The 20,452-nt window shown below is 44.3% G+C and overlaps 1 protein-coding gene across 1 annotated transcript in view; it reads left to right on the top strand.

Moving 5' to 3' along the window:
* sh3bgrl2 (SH3 domain binding glutamate-rich protein like 2) overlaps window positions 1-20,452 on the top strand; it is a 66,452-nt gene that overhangs the window by 26,976 nt on the left and 19,024 nt on the right. Inside the window, exon 4 of the mRNA XM_068028587.1 lies at window positions 10,690-10,770. Coding sequence (XP_067884688.1) covers window positions 10,690-10,770 — 81 coding nt within the window. The remainder of the gene's footprint in view (window positions 1-10,689; window positions 10,771-20,452) is intronic.

Raw genomic sequence — 20,452 nt, 5'->3', positions numbered from 1 at the left:
CACACACAGCCGCAAGAAAACCCATATTGAAAACTTACTATTTTTTGATTGGGAACAATTTGGCTTCCCACTTCCAATTTCACTCATTTGTCTGTGGGTAAAACTCTGGACACTAGCACCCATATTTCTGTTACGACCAGGTGAGAAAGGTGTCTAGGGGTCTGTCACTATGCAAATGTCTTTCCAGTCAGGGGCTTGCAATTTTAAGTTTTAATGTTCATGTGGTGAAATCATGTGTGCCTCAGTCTTGGCAGGTCGCCGGGGTGGTTGCCTGACAATATATACTCTTTCTCTCCCTCATCCCAATTTGCTGTGTTCCCTGGCTCCAAATGGGACCAAAATAAACATCAAAACTGCTCTGTGCATACATTAAAATACCTATGACCAGTGTCACAGGAGAAAATCCAGGCTCTTGGAATAAATCATACGAATGGAGAAAGCTATTCTATTTATTTTGTGGTGCCGGTAATGCTGTACTTTCAACAAAATTAATTTGACCCATCCACGTCAAAAGGCCTAAGCATTGGTTCAAGTGAAATATTTCATTTCTTCTCCTAGTGTGTGTTTCTTTTTCATTTGTGAATTTCTGCTTATCCAGCTGAAGGACATAATGGTGTTTTCTGAACAGAAGCTGTTGGGTGTAAATTGTAATCGTTTACACTGTAATTAGAGGACTGGGTACAAACCACTCGGGATTGATGATTCTATTCAAGAAACACAACCCTTCACCTCTGTCTCTGCCAGTTCCAGGAGGCAGACCTCTACTATTATCATTCAATTGGATTTTTGATGAAATATAGGCCATATATCATCAGGATTTATTTTTATTCGTTCCTGAGATGTGGGCGCCGCTGACTAGGCCAGCATTTATTGTCCATCCCTCATTGCCCTTGAGAAGGTGGTGGTGAGCTGCCTTCTTGAACTGCTGCAGTTATGGGGTAGGTACACCCACAGTGCTGTTGAGAAGGGAGTTCCAGGATTTTGACCCAGCGACAGTGAAGGAACGGCGATGTAGTTCCAAGTCGGGATGGTGTGTTGCTTGGAGGGGAACTTGCAGGTGGTGGTGTTCCCATGCGACTGCTGCCCTTGTCCTTCTCGGTGGTAGGGGTCATGGGTTTGAAAGGTTCTGTCTAAGGAGCCTTGGTGCATTGCTGCAGTGCATCTTATAGATGGTACACACTGCTGCCACTGTGCATCGGTTGTGAAGGAAGTGAATGTTTGTGGTTGGGGTCTAATCAAGTGGGCTGCTTTGTCCTGGATGGTGTCGAGCCTCTTGAGTGTTGTTGGAGCTGCACCCATCCAGGCAAGTAGAGAGTATTCCATCACACTCCTGACTTGCACATTGTAGATGGTGGACAGGTATTGGGGAGTCAGGAGGTGAGTTCCTCGCCACAGGATTCCTTGCCTCTGACCTGCTCTTGTAGCCACGGTATTTATATGGCTGGTCCAGTTCAGTTTCTGGTCAATGGTAGCCCCCAGGATGTTGATAGTGGGGGATTCAGCAATGGTAATGCCATTGAATGTCAAGGGGAGATGGTTAGATTCTCTCTTGTTGGAAATGGTCATTGCCTGGCACTTGTGTGGTGCAAATGTTACTTGCCACTTATCAGTCCAAGCCTGGAAATTGACCAGGTCCTGCTGTTTTTCTGCACAGACTGTTTCAGTTTATCTTCTGTACAGGGGCACGATATAATTGCTAAGTAACACCGTGCTGGATTGCAGCCATTTCAGCAAAATTGCTGCTCCCTCTTGCGAAGAAAATCAGGCCTACAAAAGCAGGGTTCATGCTTGTATGATTTTTATTTTGAAAATTTGAACTATCTTGTTTTCACTAAACCGTTTCTTGATTTGTGGGGTAAATTCCTTTACTTTACCATCTTGGGATCCTTACAAAAACCATCTTGTAAGCACTCATACTCTATCTTGTTCTTTGTAATTATTTTATGCAAGTCTTCCATCATTGAGGGTATCATGAACTGTGGGGGCTAGCAAGTCCCAATACTTGATCATAGAATCACAGAATTGTTGCAGCACAGAAAGTGGCCATTCGGCCCATACTGATGCATACTGTCAGAGTGTAAAGCATGGCCTGAGTTGAATTCAAAGAGAAAATTGGGCAGGGAGGATTGCAGGCCCATAACTGAGCCCCACTCAATTTTCAATGCCAGGCAATGACCATCTCAAACAAGAGAGAATCTAACCATCTCCTCTTGATGTTTAATGGCAGTACATTTGCTGAATCCCCCACTATCAACATCCTGGGGGTTACCATTGACCAGAAACTGAACTGGACCAGCCATATAAATACCATGGTTACAAGAGCAGGTCAGAGGCAAGGAATCCTGCGGCGAGTAACCCACTCCTGCCTCCCCAAAGCCTATCTACCATCTACAGGCACAAGTCAGGAGTGTGATGGAATACTGTCCACTTGCCCGGCTGGGTGCAGCTCCAACTGCACTCAAGATGTTCGACTCCATCCGGGACAAAGCAGCCCGCTTGATTGGCACCCCATTTACCACCTTCAACATTCATCCCTTCACCACTGATGCACAGAGGCAGCAGTGTGTACCATCTACAAGATGCTCCTCAGCAACTCACCGAGGCTGCTCCAACAGCACCTTCCAAACCTATGACCTCTACCATTCTAGAAGGATAAGGGCAGCAGATGCATGGGAACACCACCATCTGTAAGTTACCCTCAAAGCTACACACCATCCTGACTTGGAACTATATCGCCGTTCCTTCACTGTTGCTGGGTCTATATCCTGGAACTCTCTTCCTAACAGCACTGTTGGTGTATCTATACCCCAAGGACTGCAGAGGTTCAGGTGAGTTGCTCACCACCATCTTCTTAAGGACAATTTGGGATGGTCAATAAATGCTGGCCTGGCCAGTGATGCCTGCATCCCGTGAATGAATGAAAAAAACATAGATTTTTCAACCAAACGTCTCTGTAGACCCCGCCTTTCTCTTTGGTGCAGTTCCATGCCCAGTGGAGCCACTAAATACCAACATGATCAAGGAAGGCTCCAACAACAGTGGTGTCAGAGCAAGACAGAAAGAAAGAAAGAGAGAGAGAAGAGGAGAAGAAAGATTCTGAAGTGGGTAAGAAATAGCAGGATAGTTACAGGAAGAGGGAGACAAATGCTATTATTTTTCATTTTGTCTGTGAGCAATGTCACAGGAGTTCTACTGGTGTTGTGCCAATTGTTGTTTCCTCAGTTTCCCTCTTTACTGTGCTTTATGTGGTGCTTTAAAACAGCCAGAGGTTTGAGAGTTGACATTTTGTGTAGAGCTGTCTCTGATGTGATGACATAAATGAAAACAGTGGGTTATGGACAGCAATTTGCATTTATACCATGCTCTTAATATGTTTTTAAGAAAATAATCCCAAGGTGCTTCAGAGAAGGATATAGGAGTTGGCTGCCTAGCCAGTAAAGAGAGATTAGGCAGTACTCTCAGTTCATGATGTCACAGAATGGCAGGATTTGCTCCCAGGCTATATCTAACCAGCAGTTTTGAAGCAAAGAAACATTGTCTCCAGGGATGACAGAGATATGTTGATAAGCTCTTGGACGCCTCCACTTTATTATATTTTAGGTTTATGAAACAATTCAGTAGTATAAGCTTTCCCTTGTAAGGTTATGAGTAACTTAACATGCAGTGGTTCTGTTGAAATTGCAAAAAACATAGGGAGAGTCTTTTTGTTGAAAAAAAACACTTCTCTATGTAATAATTTGGGCAGGGCCTCCACTTAGGAATTTAAAAAAATCAAATGGTTTCCCTTGTTTGGCCTTTATTTGAAGGAATAATCCATAGAAAATTGATGTTTTCAGCACAGCAGGAGGTTACTTGTTTCTTCATGTCTGTGCCTGCTCTTTGCCAAGCATACCAAAGAAAGGAAGATTTGCATTTATATAGCGTCTTTCACAACCTCAGGATCTCCCAAAGTGCTTCACAGTTAATGAAATACTTTTGAAGTGTAGTCACTGTTGGGACGCACAGCAAGGAGTAATAACATAAATAACCAGATAACTTGTTTTAGCGATGTTGGTTGAGGGATAGATGCCCCACAATTCAATATGATCATTCTTGATCTTTCATGTCACATCAAAATCTACCAAATTGATTGATTTCAGTTTCATAACTTGTCATGGTTGGATTTGAATTCTCTGCCTCTGAGCTGCTAGTCTAGTACCACAACCAACACACCATAACGTCGATGCACCTTTAGCAGCTGGGTTAACAGTTCAAGTGAATCACTTGGTTAAGTGGATTAGTTGAGTAGAACTATTTTGACAGATAGAATTCCAACTAGACACCATCTGGCTGAAAATGTAACCCTGCTAACCACTGTGCCACAAACATTCTACATACCCATGTTCTCCAGACTAATCTTATTTCTAATCTTATTTTTCATATCAGAGTGTAGTCCACACTTTGCTGTTCTTCCCATTGTTGCTTACGCTGCTTTCTGTACAAACTCTATGGGCTAAATTTTATCAGCCCTCTAGGGATGGGTAGGGAGTTGGGGAAAGCATAAAATAACAAGGGAAGGCAGGGTTGGAGTGCCCATTGCCTTCCTGATGCCATTCAATTTTGTCAGGGGTGGGGAAGGCAGAGGATGGCCTTCTCGTCCAGAGGCCAGTTAAGGCCCTTAAGTGGTCAATTTCTGCTGCCATTGGCATTTAACCAGTGGTGGGGGTCCCGTAACACCAGGCGGCCTACTTGTGGGCTGAGGGGTGTGTCCTCCTGCCTGGGAACTCCGTGGTCCTCGAAGAACCCCGGCCTCTGCACCAACACATCCCAACCCTGCCCTCGACAACACCGCACCCCCTCCTCCCCACCCACCCCCCCCAGTGCCATGGACTGCCTGACTGGTGCCGGCGAGCCTGTCCCACTTACCTGCAGTCTGGAGATTCATGGGTGCTCCTCTTCTGAGCCTACTGCAGTACGAGGAGTGGCCACTGCTCCCAGTAGTGCTGCTGACACGGCTGAGTTGCTCGCCTTCTGATTGGCTGGCAGCTCTTGGGGCGGGATCTTGTCCCTTAACGGGGGCAGCAGCCCCAACTGCAGGCAGTTAATTACTTGCCCGCTATTGAATACAGGCAGGGGTCCAATAAAGGGCCAAGACAGGGATCACCTGCTGCCTCCCCCACATTCCGGCCTGTCACCGGGACCCCCATCGCAAAAATAAAATCTATCTCTATGTTTGTATTGATGCAGACTCCACCACTTATCTAAAAACCTCTTGTTTGGTTGTCAATATCAGTGGTCTACATGAAGTTTCATTTTAATCCGGTGTTAAAGCATTTATCCCAATGAGAAAGCAGCACATACATGTCTGTGTGTGTGTGTGTGTGTGTGTGTGTGTGTGTGTGTGTGTTTGTGTGTAATATATACTTAAAACCTCTCATTAATCCTTGACATGTTTATTGCAACAGTTAATAAAGCTGCATTCATTATAACCCCACTGGTGTTCACACATAGCTAATGTGTACAATTGTGCGACATTTTCTTTGCAAGCTATTACAACAAGTATTTGACACTGAACTCTACAATGACTGACATTTGACGTATTGTTTTCTGCACCAGCACTAATCTCTTGCACTGCTACTTTGCTAGACATTCAAAACACAAACATAGCTCTTGTGTGATAAAACAAATGAGGATGTGTCGTGCTTTCTGCAGTAACTAAGGCAGTATAAAATGAGAAATTTCACACTATTTCAGCAACAGCCTGAATATGTTATAGTGGCAATAAAACACGTGGCTTAAAAAATGGTGAGGACTGGGTGATTAATATCCAAGGATATAAAGTGTTCAGAAAAGATAGGGAAGGAGAAAAGGGGGGGTGGGTGGCAGTACTGATCAGGGAAGATATTGTAGTGTTGGAAATAGAGGATGTCCTTGAGGGGGCAAAGAGTTGAGAAGCAAAAAGGGTATGATCACACTACTGGGTCTATTCTATAAGCCTCCAAATAGTGAGAGAGAAGTAGAGGAGCAAATCTGCATGGAAATCACAGAGATGAGCAAGAACTATAGAATGGTGATATTGGGGGACTTTAATTACCCAAATATCGATTGGGATAATTTTAGAGTAAAGAGTAAGGAGGGGAGGAATTTCTAAAATATGTTCAAGAAAATTTCCTTGACCAGTATGTTCTTGTTCCAACAAGGAAGGAAGCATTGCTGGATCTGATGCTGGGAAATGAGGTGGGCCTATTGGACCAAGTGTCTGTGAGGGAGCACTTGGGTAAGAGTGATCATCATATCGTAAGGTTTAGAAGAGCAATGGAGAAAAGCAAGGAGCAATCTAAAGTAATGCTTCTAAATTAGAAGAGGGCTAACTTCAATAGGATGAGAGGGGATCCAGCCAGGGTAAAATGGAACCAAAGATTGACAGGAACAACTGTAATGGAACAATAGGTGATCTGTAAGGAGGAGATGTTTCAGGTACAGGCTAGGTACATTCCAACAACGGTGAAAGGTAAGGGAACCAAAGCCAGAGTTCCTTGGATGACAAGGGAGATAGAGAATGTGATAAAACTAAAAAAAGAGGGTGTATGATGCATATTAGTGATTTCTTCAAGCGAGAACCAGGACAAATGCAATAAGTTGAGAGAGAAATGAAGAGGAAAGTAAGACTGGCAAAGAGAGAATATGAGAACAGAATGGCAGTTAACATAAAAGGGAACCCAAAAATCTTCGACCAGTATGTAAATAGTAAGCGGGTAGTAAGAGGCTGGGTAGGGCCTATTAGGAACAAAGAGGGTGATATATGCTTAGAGGTGCAGGGCAAGGCTGGAATGCTTAATGAATATTTTGTATTGGTGTTCACTAAGGAAGAGGAGGCTGACAAAATATCAGTAGAAGCAGAGTTGGAGGTAATGGAGGAGGAGAAAATTAATAGGCAGGATGTACTGGGAAGGCTGGCTCTGCTTCGAGTGGCTTGCATCCCAGATTGCTAAAAGAAGTGGGAGTGGAGATAGCAGAAGGACTTATTATAATCTTCCAAACTTCCCTAGATGGGAGGGAGGTGTCAGAGGATTGGTGAGTGGCAAATGTAACACCCTTATTCAAGAAAGGGTGTAAGGAAAAACCTACTAACTACAGGCCAGTCAGTTTAACATCAGTGTGGGTAAGGTTTTAGATCAGGGAAAAAAATCAGCAGGCATTTGGAGAGGTTCGAGTTAATTAAGGATAGCCAGCATGGATTTGTGAAAGGCAGATCGTGCTTGATTAATCTAATTGAATTTTTTGATGAAGTAAAAGAGAAGGTTGATGAAGGGAATGCAGTGGATGTTATTTATATGGATTTTAAGAAAGTGGTTTACAAAGTACCACATGAAAGGCTGGTTAACATAATTGCGGCTCATGGCATAGGAGGATCAGTGTCAGCTTGGATAAAAAATTGGCTTAAGAACAGCAATCAGTAATTTGTGGTAATAAAAACAAAATACTGCAGATGCTGGAAATCTGAAATAAAAACAAGAAATGCTGGAACCACTCAGCAGGTCTGGCAGCATCTGTGGAAAGAGAAGCAGAGTTAACGTTTCGGGTCAATGACCCTCCTTCGGAATGGAGAATAGTATTATAGTATTATAGTAATTTGGGGTAAATGGTTGTTTTTCAGACTGGAGGATGGTAAACAGTGTTATTCCCCCAGAGTCAATGATAGGACCACTGCTTTTTTTGATGCATATAAATGACTTGGGTATTGGAATACACAGTAAAATTTCAAAATTTGCTGATGATACCAAACTTGAAGCTGTGGCAAACAGTGAGGATGAAACCAATCAACTGCAAGAGGACAGAGGCTAGCAGAATGGGCAGACAAGTGGCAGCTGGCTTGCAAGGGAGACTAAGATGATAAAACTGAGGCAGGAGGTGACCTTGACTGCTATTGATGGTACTGGCCCTGTAATGCAAGTTAGTCGTAGGTGTCTTTTAAGCAGATGGCAAAACTCTGTAACTGCCTCCCTGCTGATCCAAAATCTGTGGTAGGCTTTTCTTTTTTTTTATTTATTTAGAGATACAGCACTGAAACAGGCCCTTCGGCCCACCGAGTATGTGCCGACCAACAACCACCCATTTATACTAACCCTACAGTAATCCCATATTCCCTATCACCACCCTACACCAGGGGCAATTTACAACAGCCAATTTACCTATTACCTGCAAGTCTTTGGATGTGGGAGGAAACCGGAGCACCCTGCGAAAACCCACGCAGACACAGGGAGAACTTGCAAACTCCGCACAGGCAGTAGCCAGAATCGAACCCAGGTCCCTGGAGCTGTGAGGCTGTGGTGCTAACCACTGCGCCACTGTGCCGCCCCTTTCTCATTGGTCATTGCCAGGTACGTTTTTATTTAACTGACCAGCCTCCACAGGACTCAATAGTTTATCCTGATGCCTTGTTGTTCCTGAGCTCCTGTATTGTAAAAGCTCCTTTTTATGTTCATCTGCTTGTAAATACTTCAATTATATATGATTAATTAGCAAACAATATTTGACAATTTAGTTTGCACATAAACACACCTACTCTATCATAAAAACATAATTCTGCAAAATTTTACACAAAAATGTCATAAAAACACAATTAAAACACGCATTAAAACCTGTAACTTGAAACAAGGTGGCTGGTAGGAACTCTTTTATTTGTGGAGCTTCTCTTAGGGTTACTCCAGACTGGAACCATTCTATCTGGATGGTTAATCATGCTATACTAAATTTACATGCGTGATAATACTCAAATAAAGCTTTCGCACATCTTGCATGCCAGCGCTGAAAGACCAGTTGGAAGATCGTACTCTGCGCAAAACCAGCAGAAATCTGACAACCTGGAGCCAACTGACTCTTAGACCTCCGACTGCAAGCTGCAGCCTTAGCGATTGCAAAATCTATCTAATGGACAGGACTGTCTCCACAGTGAAATTGCAAATTAATGAGGGTATGTGTGTGTAAGTTCTTATACATTCACTGTAAATAGTTGGCAAACATCTTTGTTACAAATACTGTTGCATCAAGTTTTCACTTTTTAAAATTGGGGTTAAAATCATTTTTGAGTGTATGGCTTGTGATAATTCAGCTTTTAAAACTATAAATAACAAATGAAAATAATATTTTAAAAAAAAACTGATTAGTTTTGTCATTTAATTTGATAAACAGGATTTAATAATGACTCATCATTCCTAATTATTTCCTTGTGTGTCCTACTTCCTGAGCAAACACACACTGCGTTGCATTAGGGAAGCTTGGGCAATGATCCTCATAACATATCTGTTCATTTTTTCAGGCTACTGCAGATTCATTATATGTGGCTTAAAGGTTCTAAAATATAAAGGAACAAAGGAGCAGTGACTGGCTGCCAGTATTGTCAGGTGCAGCCTGCCATGGATCTTACCAGCTCTCTGGAGACAGGTCGAGAGGCGGGAGAGTTGGTAAAATGGTGGTGGAAGGCACTGGGAGGGAACCCTGACCATCTTTCTGCCACTGTGGGATGTTTCGAAAGACAGGAACAGCAACAGCTCGGCCGCCCATTTGCTGGAGGCGGGTGGCCAATTAATTCAATTAACAGGCTTTTTTTTTAATGGCCGTTTTACATCCCTGCCAGTTCTTTACATCAGGACAGCCCCCTGTCACGTGGGGAGACCACCAGGTAAATCATTTGTCTCCCAGCGGCTTCCCTGGGGAGGAGGCCTTTATTCCCGAAGGCTCCATGTCTCACAGAGAGCTATGGGGGCTGCCATGTCCCCCTCCACCACCACCACCCGGGGGCCATGGCAGCCCCCATAGCTCCGACACTGCCTCTGGAGGTTTCACCCTTCTGATCACTGGAGCCTGCCTACTTGGCCCCAGCGCGTTAAAAAATTTCTCACCAGCCCTTCGAGGGAGCCTCAACATGGAGGCGTCCCCTTCTGCCTGCAACCTCAGCAGTGGCCACCTCTATCGGTGGTGTTGGCAAGGCTACAGAGCTGCCAGCCCTCTGATTGGGCAAGCAGTTCGGAGATTGGACAGCAGTCCTGGCAGCAGCTCCTTAATTGGCTGCCACCAGTAAAATCCCCTCCGTGGTCCTGCCTTTTGCCCGCGCAGGCTTGAGACCTGCATTTGATCCCGGGAGCGGGGCCCATGGTGGGCCTGTAAAATTCCAGCCCATGTGTCTGAAGTGCTCTCTGTGCCCAGTGCAGGCTCAAGGCAATACCAGGACTCTGTATTCTGTGCACAAACTATGCACAAAGCTCATCAAAGGCCCAAAGAGTATGTTAATGAGGTTGAAGTCCAATAATGCAACTTCATTGCCTGAACAGGGCTACAATATATAAATACAGACTTTACTCAGATTTTACTCTAGGATAACCCACCTTAACCAGATGATTTGTGTGAAATCCTTCCAGTAATTAGTTCTAAGATATGAGCATTTAGTTTTTAACAATTCAGATGTATGTCCCCTGCGTTTTATCCCAAATCCATTTGAGGCATAATTTTTCAATGATCTTTCTTTAATTAAAACTATTTTGCAAGCACTTTTTCATGAAGGCAATGCATCTTCAACAGGAATAGATTTACTCAGTACAAATTACACCACCAGCATATTTCTGCCTTCTTTTCTACCCCACCCCTCCATATGTTCTAGCCTATTGAAAATACCACACTATTGGTACTAATTCCTTTTCCTTTTGATTCTAGGATTATGATGCTTTCTTTGAATCGAAGGAAAACAATACGGTCTCCGCATTTTTTGGTTTAAAACCAAAATCTACAACACGGGTAAATATAACCTTTTGATTTACTGTCAGTTTGTTTTGTTTTCTTTCTTAACCTTTTGATGAGGTTTTGTTATTAGTAACACATCTAAGCAGTGGATGAATTTGAGCAGGGCTGTGGACATTGGTGCACTGCTATGATAACTTACGAGCATACAAAATTGGTGGCAGTGTTGTGTGTAGACCTTTAAGAGGTGTGACTATGTTCTCTTGCTGGCAATGCAAGAGTAGTGATGTAACACACCATGTGACCTGTGGGTTGGGGGAATTCTTAAGTAAGTACCTGTGTAGTGAAGACCTGTCTGTACTGCAGAACCGTCTTTAAATAAAGAGTCCTCAAAGAGTCTCCTCGGAATTCTCTACCCCAGAGGGCTGTGGAAGCTCAGTCATTGAGTACATTTAAAGCAGAGATTGACAGATTTCTAAATACAAATGACATAAGGGGATATGAGAATAGTGTGGGGAAAAGGTATTGAAGTGGATGATCAGCCATGATCATATTAAACGGCGGAGCAGGCTTGATGGGGTGAATGGCCTATTCCTCTTCCTATGTTCCTATTACTCCGTTACTGATTCCGTCTTGAGTGGTCAGTGCTTTGCGTATAGTAGAAGCTAACACAGAGGGTAAGACAACATGCAATATAGGGGCAGCGGTGTGCGTTTGAAGACCGGACCACACCTCAAAATTTAAACAATTTAAAGTTGAAACATGGACCAGAAGATTGGGATCGTGGTGCGCAAGGTTGTGGAGAGGAACCAGCCTGAAATCAGGAAGAGCCACACACAGAACCAGGGGTCAAAAGAAGAAACAGGTCGGTCCAAGTCCATCTGTCCAAGCTCGCTGCAGGTTTCTCCAGGATCTCCCCATTCTGATCCAGCCAAAAGTAAAAAAAAATGCTGGGCTGCCATTGCAGAGTCTCTCCCTGGGCTGACTGCTTTGTGGGCAGGGCCTAACAAAAGCCCACGAATCGGGCAACAGCACCATGCCTTCCAAGTGGAACTATAGCCAGCTCTCTGTTTGCCTGCATAGCAGGAGAAGCCAAAGTGGTTCTTATAGAAGCCCAAAGAGTTTACAGTGGATGCCTTGCTCAAAGACGGTTGAAAATTTGTCCATCATTGCAGGCTAATGAACCCTATGTGCTGCGAATACCATAGGTGCATTGAATAAGGATTCCAGTACAGGAAACCACATAAAAGGTCCAGGCTCTTACATACGCCTAAGGGTTGCCCAGCATTCAACAACATCTGCAAAGCATGTGGTATCAGGGGTCACTGGAAACGTCAGTGTCGGAAAGCCAAGATAGAGGCTGCTGGTAAGACTCCTGACCACAGTCAGACAGACTGTAAAAGGCTTCACTCCCTGACTAGCTTCGCAGTCGTACTTCAAATCACAACTGATACATCCACGAGGTTGTGGATGATGATGGTGAGAGTCCAAGGTCAATATCACCGAACGCATTGATTCCTTTGGATCTATTCGTGTTTTTCATCCTGAAAAGGAGGGCTGCATGTGCTCTGAGTGAAGGTGGACATGGGTGCCAGTGTGAATATTTTACCTCTACACATCTGAAAGGGCATGTATCTGGGTAAATGGCAAGCCGTGATAATGCTGACGAATACCCAACACATACAATGGTTCCCTGATCCTGTGTTTAATACAATGATTCAGGTTAGAAATCCCAATTGTTTTTATATCATTCAAAGGGCTGGACCTGCTATCACTGGATTACAGGCATGCAAGGATTTGAGCCTGGTAACGATGCATGGTATTGGGCAGCACCAAGCACCACCTCCCTCCAGGCCTCAAACACCAACTTGGAAAGGCCCTGAAGCAAGTGAGTGCAAGGAAGGTTGCAGTCTCAGAATGATCTTTAAAGTTTGCCCATACTGTGGCCAGAGGATAGAAGCTGTTTTCAACTTTTGCCCATCTTTTGGCTTCAAGACACCTAAAGAAGAGACTGAGAAAGATGTACAGCCTGTTACTGCCCACTCTACAGCATCTCCAGCTCAGACTGTGCCAAGTGCAAAGGCACCCAAAACAAATCACATCCTTGTGAAAATAATCTACCCTGATGCTAGGGATGAAGGAGGTGCACAATAGTCATGCTGGGAGTGAGTTTTCAAAATTAGCGATCGGCAGCAGTTCATGATACAGAATCCTGTAATTGGTACATGGAGTGCTGGGCAAGTCTCCAGGGTTTAACCAGTACCACATTCGTATGAGGTTACTCCTTCTACTGCTGCTACATTGCGTAGAAATGGAGGTCAGATCAGAACAGTCCATGATCCCAGATCCATGAAAGACTGTATCACAAATCAGACGAGAGTGAGGACAATGTCCTGGGCAGAGTCTATGCACTCCACTTCCATAGAGCTGAGTCCACACACATCTGCTCTGGATTCCAAGAACTGTTATCTTGTTTCTAAATCAGGTCGTTTGATCAAACCACCCTTACGTTACCATTACTGATGTACTCACATGTTTCTACTATTATTTTATTACCATGTATGTTTACCTCCTAATACTGTTGTTGAATTGTATATAGTTAGCTTTTACTTACTTGAGGGGGATATGTTTCTGTTTGGGAAAAGGGCTGGATTTTGTGCTGGAGGTGGTGCTCCAGGCCTGGGCTTAAAAAGCAGGGGAACCCCGTCTCTGCCTTTTTGTGCCTCCCCCGGAGTGATCCTCCAATCTTTTAAAATCAAAGTTTCCGGAGATGGGATCCCCGTCCCTTTAAAGGCGGAGATACAGCCTCCAAGAACTGCCGGCCAATCAGAGGGCCGGTAGCTCAGCAGTCCAGGAAGCGAGACCAGGAGCAGTGGCCACTGCCGGTACTGCAGAGGCCTTAGACCCAGGCCCAGCAGTGAAATCCCAGACCAGCAGTAGGCGAAGCAGGGTTGCCGGGGCCAATCTAGAAGGCCCCGGCAAGGTGGGTGTTGGGGGTGTGTGGCATGCAGTCCAGCGGTGGGGGCGTCTTGCAGGATAAATTTGTTCCCAGTTGGGATCCCCCATGAGCCACACATTTCCCATGAAGAAGTGACCCCCTCCCAAGCCGGCAGGAAGGGCACGTCGTTTTACGTGGCGTCCTCCCGACACGGCGAAGGCACCCTCCACTGCTGGTAAGATCCCAGCGGCGGCAGGAAGAGGCCCTTGATAGGCCACTTAGAGCCTCAGTTGGCCTCTGGGTAGGAAGGCCATCGTTGGCTTATCCCACCCCTGGGAAGATTGCTGGGCAACGGTCCCTCTGCCCTCCCCCCGTCATGATATTCCACGCTCCCCGCCTCTGGCCCTGCCTCAAGGGGCCACACAAAATCCCGGCCCATCTAATCCATCAAGCCTTCCATGATGGTCAGAGCATCATGGCTAAACATTTTCTAATGAAAGGTCAGAGACCTGAAACGTTAACTCTGCTTCACTCTCCACAGATGCGGCCACCTGCTGAGTATTTCCAGCACTTATTGTTTTGTTTCAGATTTCCAGCATCTGCAGTATTTTGCTATTATTATATGACTAAACACTTAATTGCCATTAGTTATGGGCTATTAATTGAAAGTCAGCCCAGATTTGTTAAAGGCAAATTATGCATGACTAACGTGATTGAGTTTTTGATAAAGTAATAGAGGGTTGATGGGGGTCATGTGGTTGATGTGCATATGGACTTTCAAAAAGTATTTGACAAAGTACCACATAATAGACTTGTTGGCAACATTAAAGCCCTGAGATGAAAGGGAGAGTTGCAGATGGATATAAAATTGGCTAAAGGACAGAAAGCAGACAGTAGTGGTGAAGTTATTTTTCAGACTGGAGGGAAGTATACAGTGGTGTTCTGCAGGGGTTATTTATTTAGACCTCTGATCTTTTTGATATATATTCTTCTTCTTTGGCCTCCTTATCTTGAGAGACAATGGATAAGCGCGTGGAGGTGGTCAGTGGTGTGTGGAGCAGCGCCTGGAGTGGCTATAAAGGCCAATTCTAGAGTGACAGGCTCTTCCACAGGTGCTGCAGAAAAATCTGTTTGTCAGGGCTGTTACACAGTTGGCTCTCCCCTTGCGCTTTTGTCTTTTTTCCTGCCAACTGCTAAGTCTCTTCGACTCGCCACACTTTAGCCCCGCCTTTATGGCTGCCCGCCAGCTCTGGCGAACGCTGGCAACTGACTCCCACAACTTGTGATCAATGTCACAGGACTTCATGTCGCGTTTGCAGACGTCTTTAAAGCGGAGACATGGACGGCCGGTGGGTCTGATACCAGTGGCGAGCTCGCTGTACAATGCGTCTTTGGGGATCCTGCCATCTTCCATGCGGCTCACATGGCCAAGCCATCTCAAGCACCGCTGACTCAGTAGTGTGTATAAGCTGGGGATGTTGGCCGCCTCGAGGACTTCTGTGTTGGAGATACGGTCCTGCCACCTGATGCCAAGTATTCTCCGGAGGCAGCGAAAATGGAATGAATTGAGACGTCGCTCTTGGTTGACATACGTTGTCCAGGCCTCGCTGCCATAGAGCAAGGTACTGAGGACACAGGCTTGATACACTCGGACTTTTGTGTTCCGTGTCAGTGCGCCATTTTCCCACACTCTCTTGGCCAGTCTGGACGTAGCAGTGGAAGCCTTTCCCATGCGCTTGTTGATTTCTGCATCTAGGGACAGGTTACTGGTGATAGTTGAGCCTAGGTAGGTGAACTCTTGAACCACTTCCAGAGCGTGGTCGCCGATATTGATGGATGGAGCATTACTGACGTCCTGTCCCATGATGTTCGTTTTCTTGAGGCTGATGGTTAGGCAAAATTCATTGCAGGCAGCCGCAAACCTGTCGATGAGACTCCGCAGGCACTCTTCAGTGTGAGATGTTAAAGCAGCATCGTCAGCAAAGAGGAGTTCCCTGATGAGGACTTTCCGTACTTTGGACTTCGCTCTTAGACGGGCAAGGTTGAACAACCTGCCCCCTGATCTTGTGTGGAGGAAAATTCCTTCTTCAGAAGACTTGAACGCATGTGAAAGCAGCAGGGAGAAGAAAATCCCAAAAAGTGTGGGTGCGAGAACACAGCCCTGTTTCACGCCACTCAGGATAGGAAAGGGGTCTGATGAGGTGCCGCCATGTTGAATTGTGCCTTTCATATTGTCATGGAATGAGGTGATGATACTTAGTAGCTTTGGTGGACATCCGATCTTTTCTAGTAGTCTGAAGAGACCACGTCTGCTGACGAGGTCAAAGGCTTTGGTGAGATCAATGAAAGCAATGTAGAGGGGCATCTGTTGTTCGCGGCATTTCTCCTGTATCTGACGAAGGGAGAACAGCATGTCAACGGTCGATCTCTCTGCACGAAAGCCACACTGTGCCTCAGGGTAGACACGCTCGGCCAGCTTCTGGAGCCTGTTTAGAGCGACTCGAGCAAAGACTTTCCCCACTATGCTGAGCAGGGAGATTCCACGGTAGTTGTTGCAGTCACCGCGGTCACCTTTGTTTTTATAGAGGGTGATGATATTGGCATCGCGCATGTCCTGGGGTACTGCTCCCTCGTCCCAGCACAGGCATAGCAGTTCATGTAGTGCTGAGAGTATAGCAGGCTTGGCACTCTTGATTATTTCAGGGGTAATGCTGTCCTTCCCAGGGGCTTTTCCACTGGCTAGAGAATCAATGGCATCACTGAGTTCCGATTTTGTATGTCCAGCTCATCCATGACTGGTAGAGGCTGGGCTGCATTGAGGGCAGTCTCAGTGACAACATTCTCCCTGGAGTACAGTTCGAGGTAGTGCTCAACCCAGCGGTCCATTATATATTAATAACCTGAAATTGTTATTGTTGGGCCAAGTGGCCTCTTTCTGTGCCTAAACTTTCTATGATTCTAATTGGGTGTACACGGTATAATTTCAAAGTTTGCAGGTGATATGAAGCTCGAACGTATCAAACAATGAGGAAGATAGTTACAGACTACTGGAGGACATAGTCTGGTGAAATGACTGGTAAATGAAATTTAATGCAGAGGAGTATGAAGTGATATATTTTGGTAGGAAGAAGGAGTAAAGGCCATATGAACTAAATGGTGTAATTTTAAAGGGGGTGCAGCAAAGGAGACACCTGGGGGTGTATGTAACAAATATTTGAAGGTGGCAAGACAAATTGAGAAAGCTGTTTTAAAAAAAAATGTTGGATCCTTGGCTTTATTAATAGAGGAATAGAGTACAAATGCAAGGAAGTTTTGCTGAACCTTTATAAGACACTGATGTGGTGTTCAATTCTGTGCACCACATTTTAGGAAAGGCACCAAGGCCTTGGCGTGAGTGCTGAAGAGATTTGGTAGAATGGTTCCAGGGATGAGGGACTTCAGTTATGTGAGAGAGTGGAGAAGCTGGGGTTATTCTTCTTGGAACAGAGAAGGTTAAGTGGAGATTTGACAGAGGTGTTCAAAGTCATGGAAGGTTTTGATAGAGTAAATAAGGAGAAACTGTTTCCAATGGCAGAAGGGTCAGTAACCAAAGGGAACAGAATTAAGGTGATTGAAAAAGAACCAAAGGTGACATGGAACATTTTTTTAACACAGTTAATTATGTTCTGAAATGCACTGCCCAAGAGGGTGGAGGAAGCAGATTGAATAGTAATATTGTAAAGGAAATTGGATAAATACTTGTAGGGAAAATGTATAGGGGTATTGGGAAAGAGCAGGGGATTGGGATTAATTTGATAACTCTACCACAAGGATGATGTGTCAAATGGCTACTTTCTGTGTTGTAACGTCCATAATTCTATGATTCTATTCCTATTCTTAGCTTAAACTCATGACGCCGGTTCCTCCCCAAGTTGTTAAACTGGACTAATCTATCAGTAGGGATGCTATCCAGCCCTTTAATAATTTTACAGACCTCTACCTAAGTCTACGCTGCTCTAAAGTAAATAGACCAATGTTCTTGAGCCTATCTGAGTAACTGAGGTCCTTTAAGTTAGGAATCATTCTCATAGCTTTCTCTGTATCTTTTCCGAGGCTGCTATATCTCCACCATGTGGAGATACCAAGATGGTGCAGTACTCTAGATACAGTCTGACCAGTGACTTGTATCGTGTCAAAATGATGTTCTTTGGTTTATATTGACTGGTTTTATTAATGCAACCCAATAATGATACCCTGTTAGCTTTGGCTACAGTTTCTCTACATTGGTCATGAATCTACAGTGATCTGTGTACAATAACAGCATGATCTGTTTCTCTTTGAACCGCTTTCAGTATTGTTGCCAGCAAATGATATATCTGTTCTGGGCTGGCCCTACCAACATGCATGACACTACATTTATCTAAATTAAACAGCACTTGTCATTGTGTGGCCCACTCTCCTAATGCATCTAAATCTTCGTGGATTTGACCACATTCCTCTACTGTTTTAACCCTTGCATGGACTTTGATATCATCTGCAAACTTGCCATACACTCGACTCCACAATTCAGGTGATTGATAAAGACTGTGAAGACAACATTAGTAACATGTCTCCAGGCTGAACCACATCCGTTAACTAAACTTTTTGGTTGTGGGAGTGGAGCCAAATCCTAATCCAGCATTTCAGATTGCTACTGAGACCACAAAATTTTATCATGAGGTATCTTATTAAAGTCCTTCTAGGTAAGTAACGTTGACAGGATTTCCCTCATCCACTACCCTATGTGACTTCTTCATAAACTGCATCAAATTTGTTAGGCACACCCTATTTGTTTAGAAGCCATGTTGTGAATTTCTGATGACTCCTTTCCATTAACCTGTGATCATAAGAAGCTTTATGATCCCTTCCAGCACTTTCCCAATAATTGATGTCAGGCTGGTTCCCTGGTTCCTGTTTGTCCCTTTTTTTTTTGAAAAGAGGAAGTGCATTAGCTAGCTTCTAATCTAAGGGAACTATCCCTGACTCTATTGAATTATTAAAGATTGGTTTAGGGGCAATTAACTTAGCAGATTGGGCATTCGAGGGATTGCAGTCGTAACGTATTGTTGGTGCAATACGTTCATATCACTGGACAGGCAAAAATGAGAGTGCTCGGACTTCAGTTAAAGGTAAGTTGGTCCAAATTTTCTTTCTACTTTCTAGTTTAGTTTTTACACTGAATGAATTTCAGTGTACTAGCACTAGCACTAGACTTGGCGAAGGGGACCAGCAAGAGCAGGAAAAGGCTAAGCATTATGTTAACTTGCATTATTTGCATACTGTAAGTGCTGTCCCTCTGCTAGTCTGACAATGACAGTAGAGTTGTGGATAAAGAGCCGGAGGTTTAACGTTGATTTTTCAGAAGACCTTCATACAAGATATAACATCCATATGACATTATCAGCGACCATCAAAGTCAGCATGATCCTCAGTTTTTATTTTTTCACTGCCTTCTGTGCCAGCATGGTGCACAGTTGCAGAGACCATTTCTTGTCCATAGATGTGTCAAGAAGATCATAGAATCATAGAAACTTACAGCACAGTAGGAGGTCATTCAGAACATAAGTAAGAGCAAGAGTATGTCATTTGGCCCTTTGAGCCTGCTCCACCATTCAATAAGATCATGCTGATGTTCTACCTTCTTCCCGCACTATTGTCATATCTCTTGCTTTTCTTGGTATCCAAAAATCTATCAATCTCTGTCTTGAATATACTCAGCCAGTGAGCATCCACAGCTCTCTGGGGTAGAGGATTCCAAAGATTCACAATCCTCTGAGTGAATCCTTTCCACATCCCAGTCCTAAATCGCCGACCTCTTATCCTGTGACTATGTTCCCTAGTTCTAGACTCTCCAGCCAGGGGAAACAACTCTCCCAGCATCTAACCCATCAAAGCCATTAAGAATTTTATACGTTTTAATGAGATCACCTCTCATTCTTCTAAACTCTAGGGAATGTTAATGTCCTTTAGGGAAGGAAATCTTCCATTCTTACCTGGTCTGGCCTACATGTGACTCCAGACCCACAACAATGTGGTTGCCCTCTAAAATGGCCTAGCAAGCCACTCAGTTGTAAAGGGCAATTAGGGATGAGCAATAAATGCTGGCTTTGCCAGCGACGCCCACATCCCATGAAAAATCCCTTTGTTACACTTCCTCTAAGGTAAGTGTGTCCTTCCTTATTCACAGAGACCAAACCTGTACACAGTACTCCAGGTGTGGTCTCATCAAGGCCCTATATAATTCAGTAAGACATCTTTACTCTTATACTCCAATCCCTTTGTAATAAAGGCTAAAATGCCATTTACTTTCCTTGTTGCTTGCTGTACCTGCATGTTAACTTTGTGATTCATATACAAGGACACCCAGGTTCTTCTGAATACCAACATTTCCCAATCTCTCACCACTTAAATATTATACTTTTCTATTTTTCCCATCTGTCATGCTTGTACAGGCTGTTAGAAAGAGCAGTCCTGCTTAATCCCACATCCAGGCTTTTTCATCTGTAACCCTGTAAATTCCTCATCCTCAAATACCTGTCTAAATCCCTATTTAAAATTATTTATGGAATCAGCTTCCAGCACTTTTCCAAGTACAGTATTCCAGATCCTGACAACTCATTTTTCCTCATCTCCCCACTAGATCTTTTGCCGATGGTTTTGAATCTGTGACCTTTGGTTATTGACCCATACGCCATATAGAAAAATAGTTTCTTCGCCTTCCACTCTATCAAAACCTATCATCTTGAAAGCCTGTATTAGGTTAACTCTTAAATTTCTGTGTTC

This window comes from Heterodontus francisci, chromosome 3 (assembly GCF_036365525.1).
Source record: "Heterodontus francisci isolate sHetFra1 chromosome 3, sHetFra1.hap1, whole genome shotgun sequence".
NCBI lineage: Eukaryota > Metazoa > Chordata > Chondrichthyes > Heterodontiformes > Heterodontidae > Heterodontus > Heterodontus francisci.
This window is presented reverse-complemented; position numbering and strand designations above follow the sequence as displayed.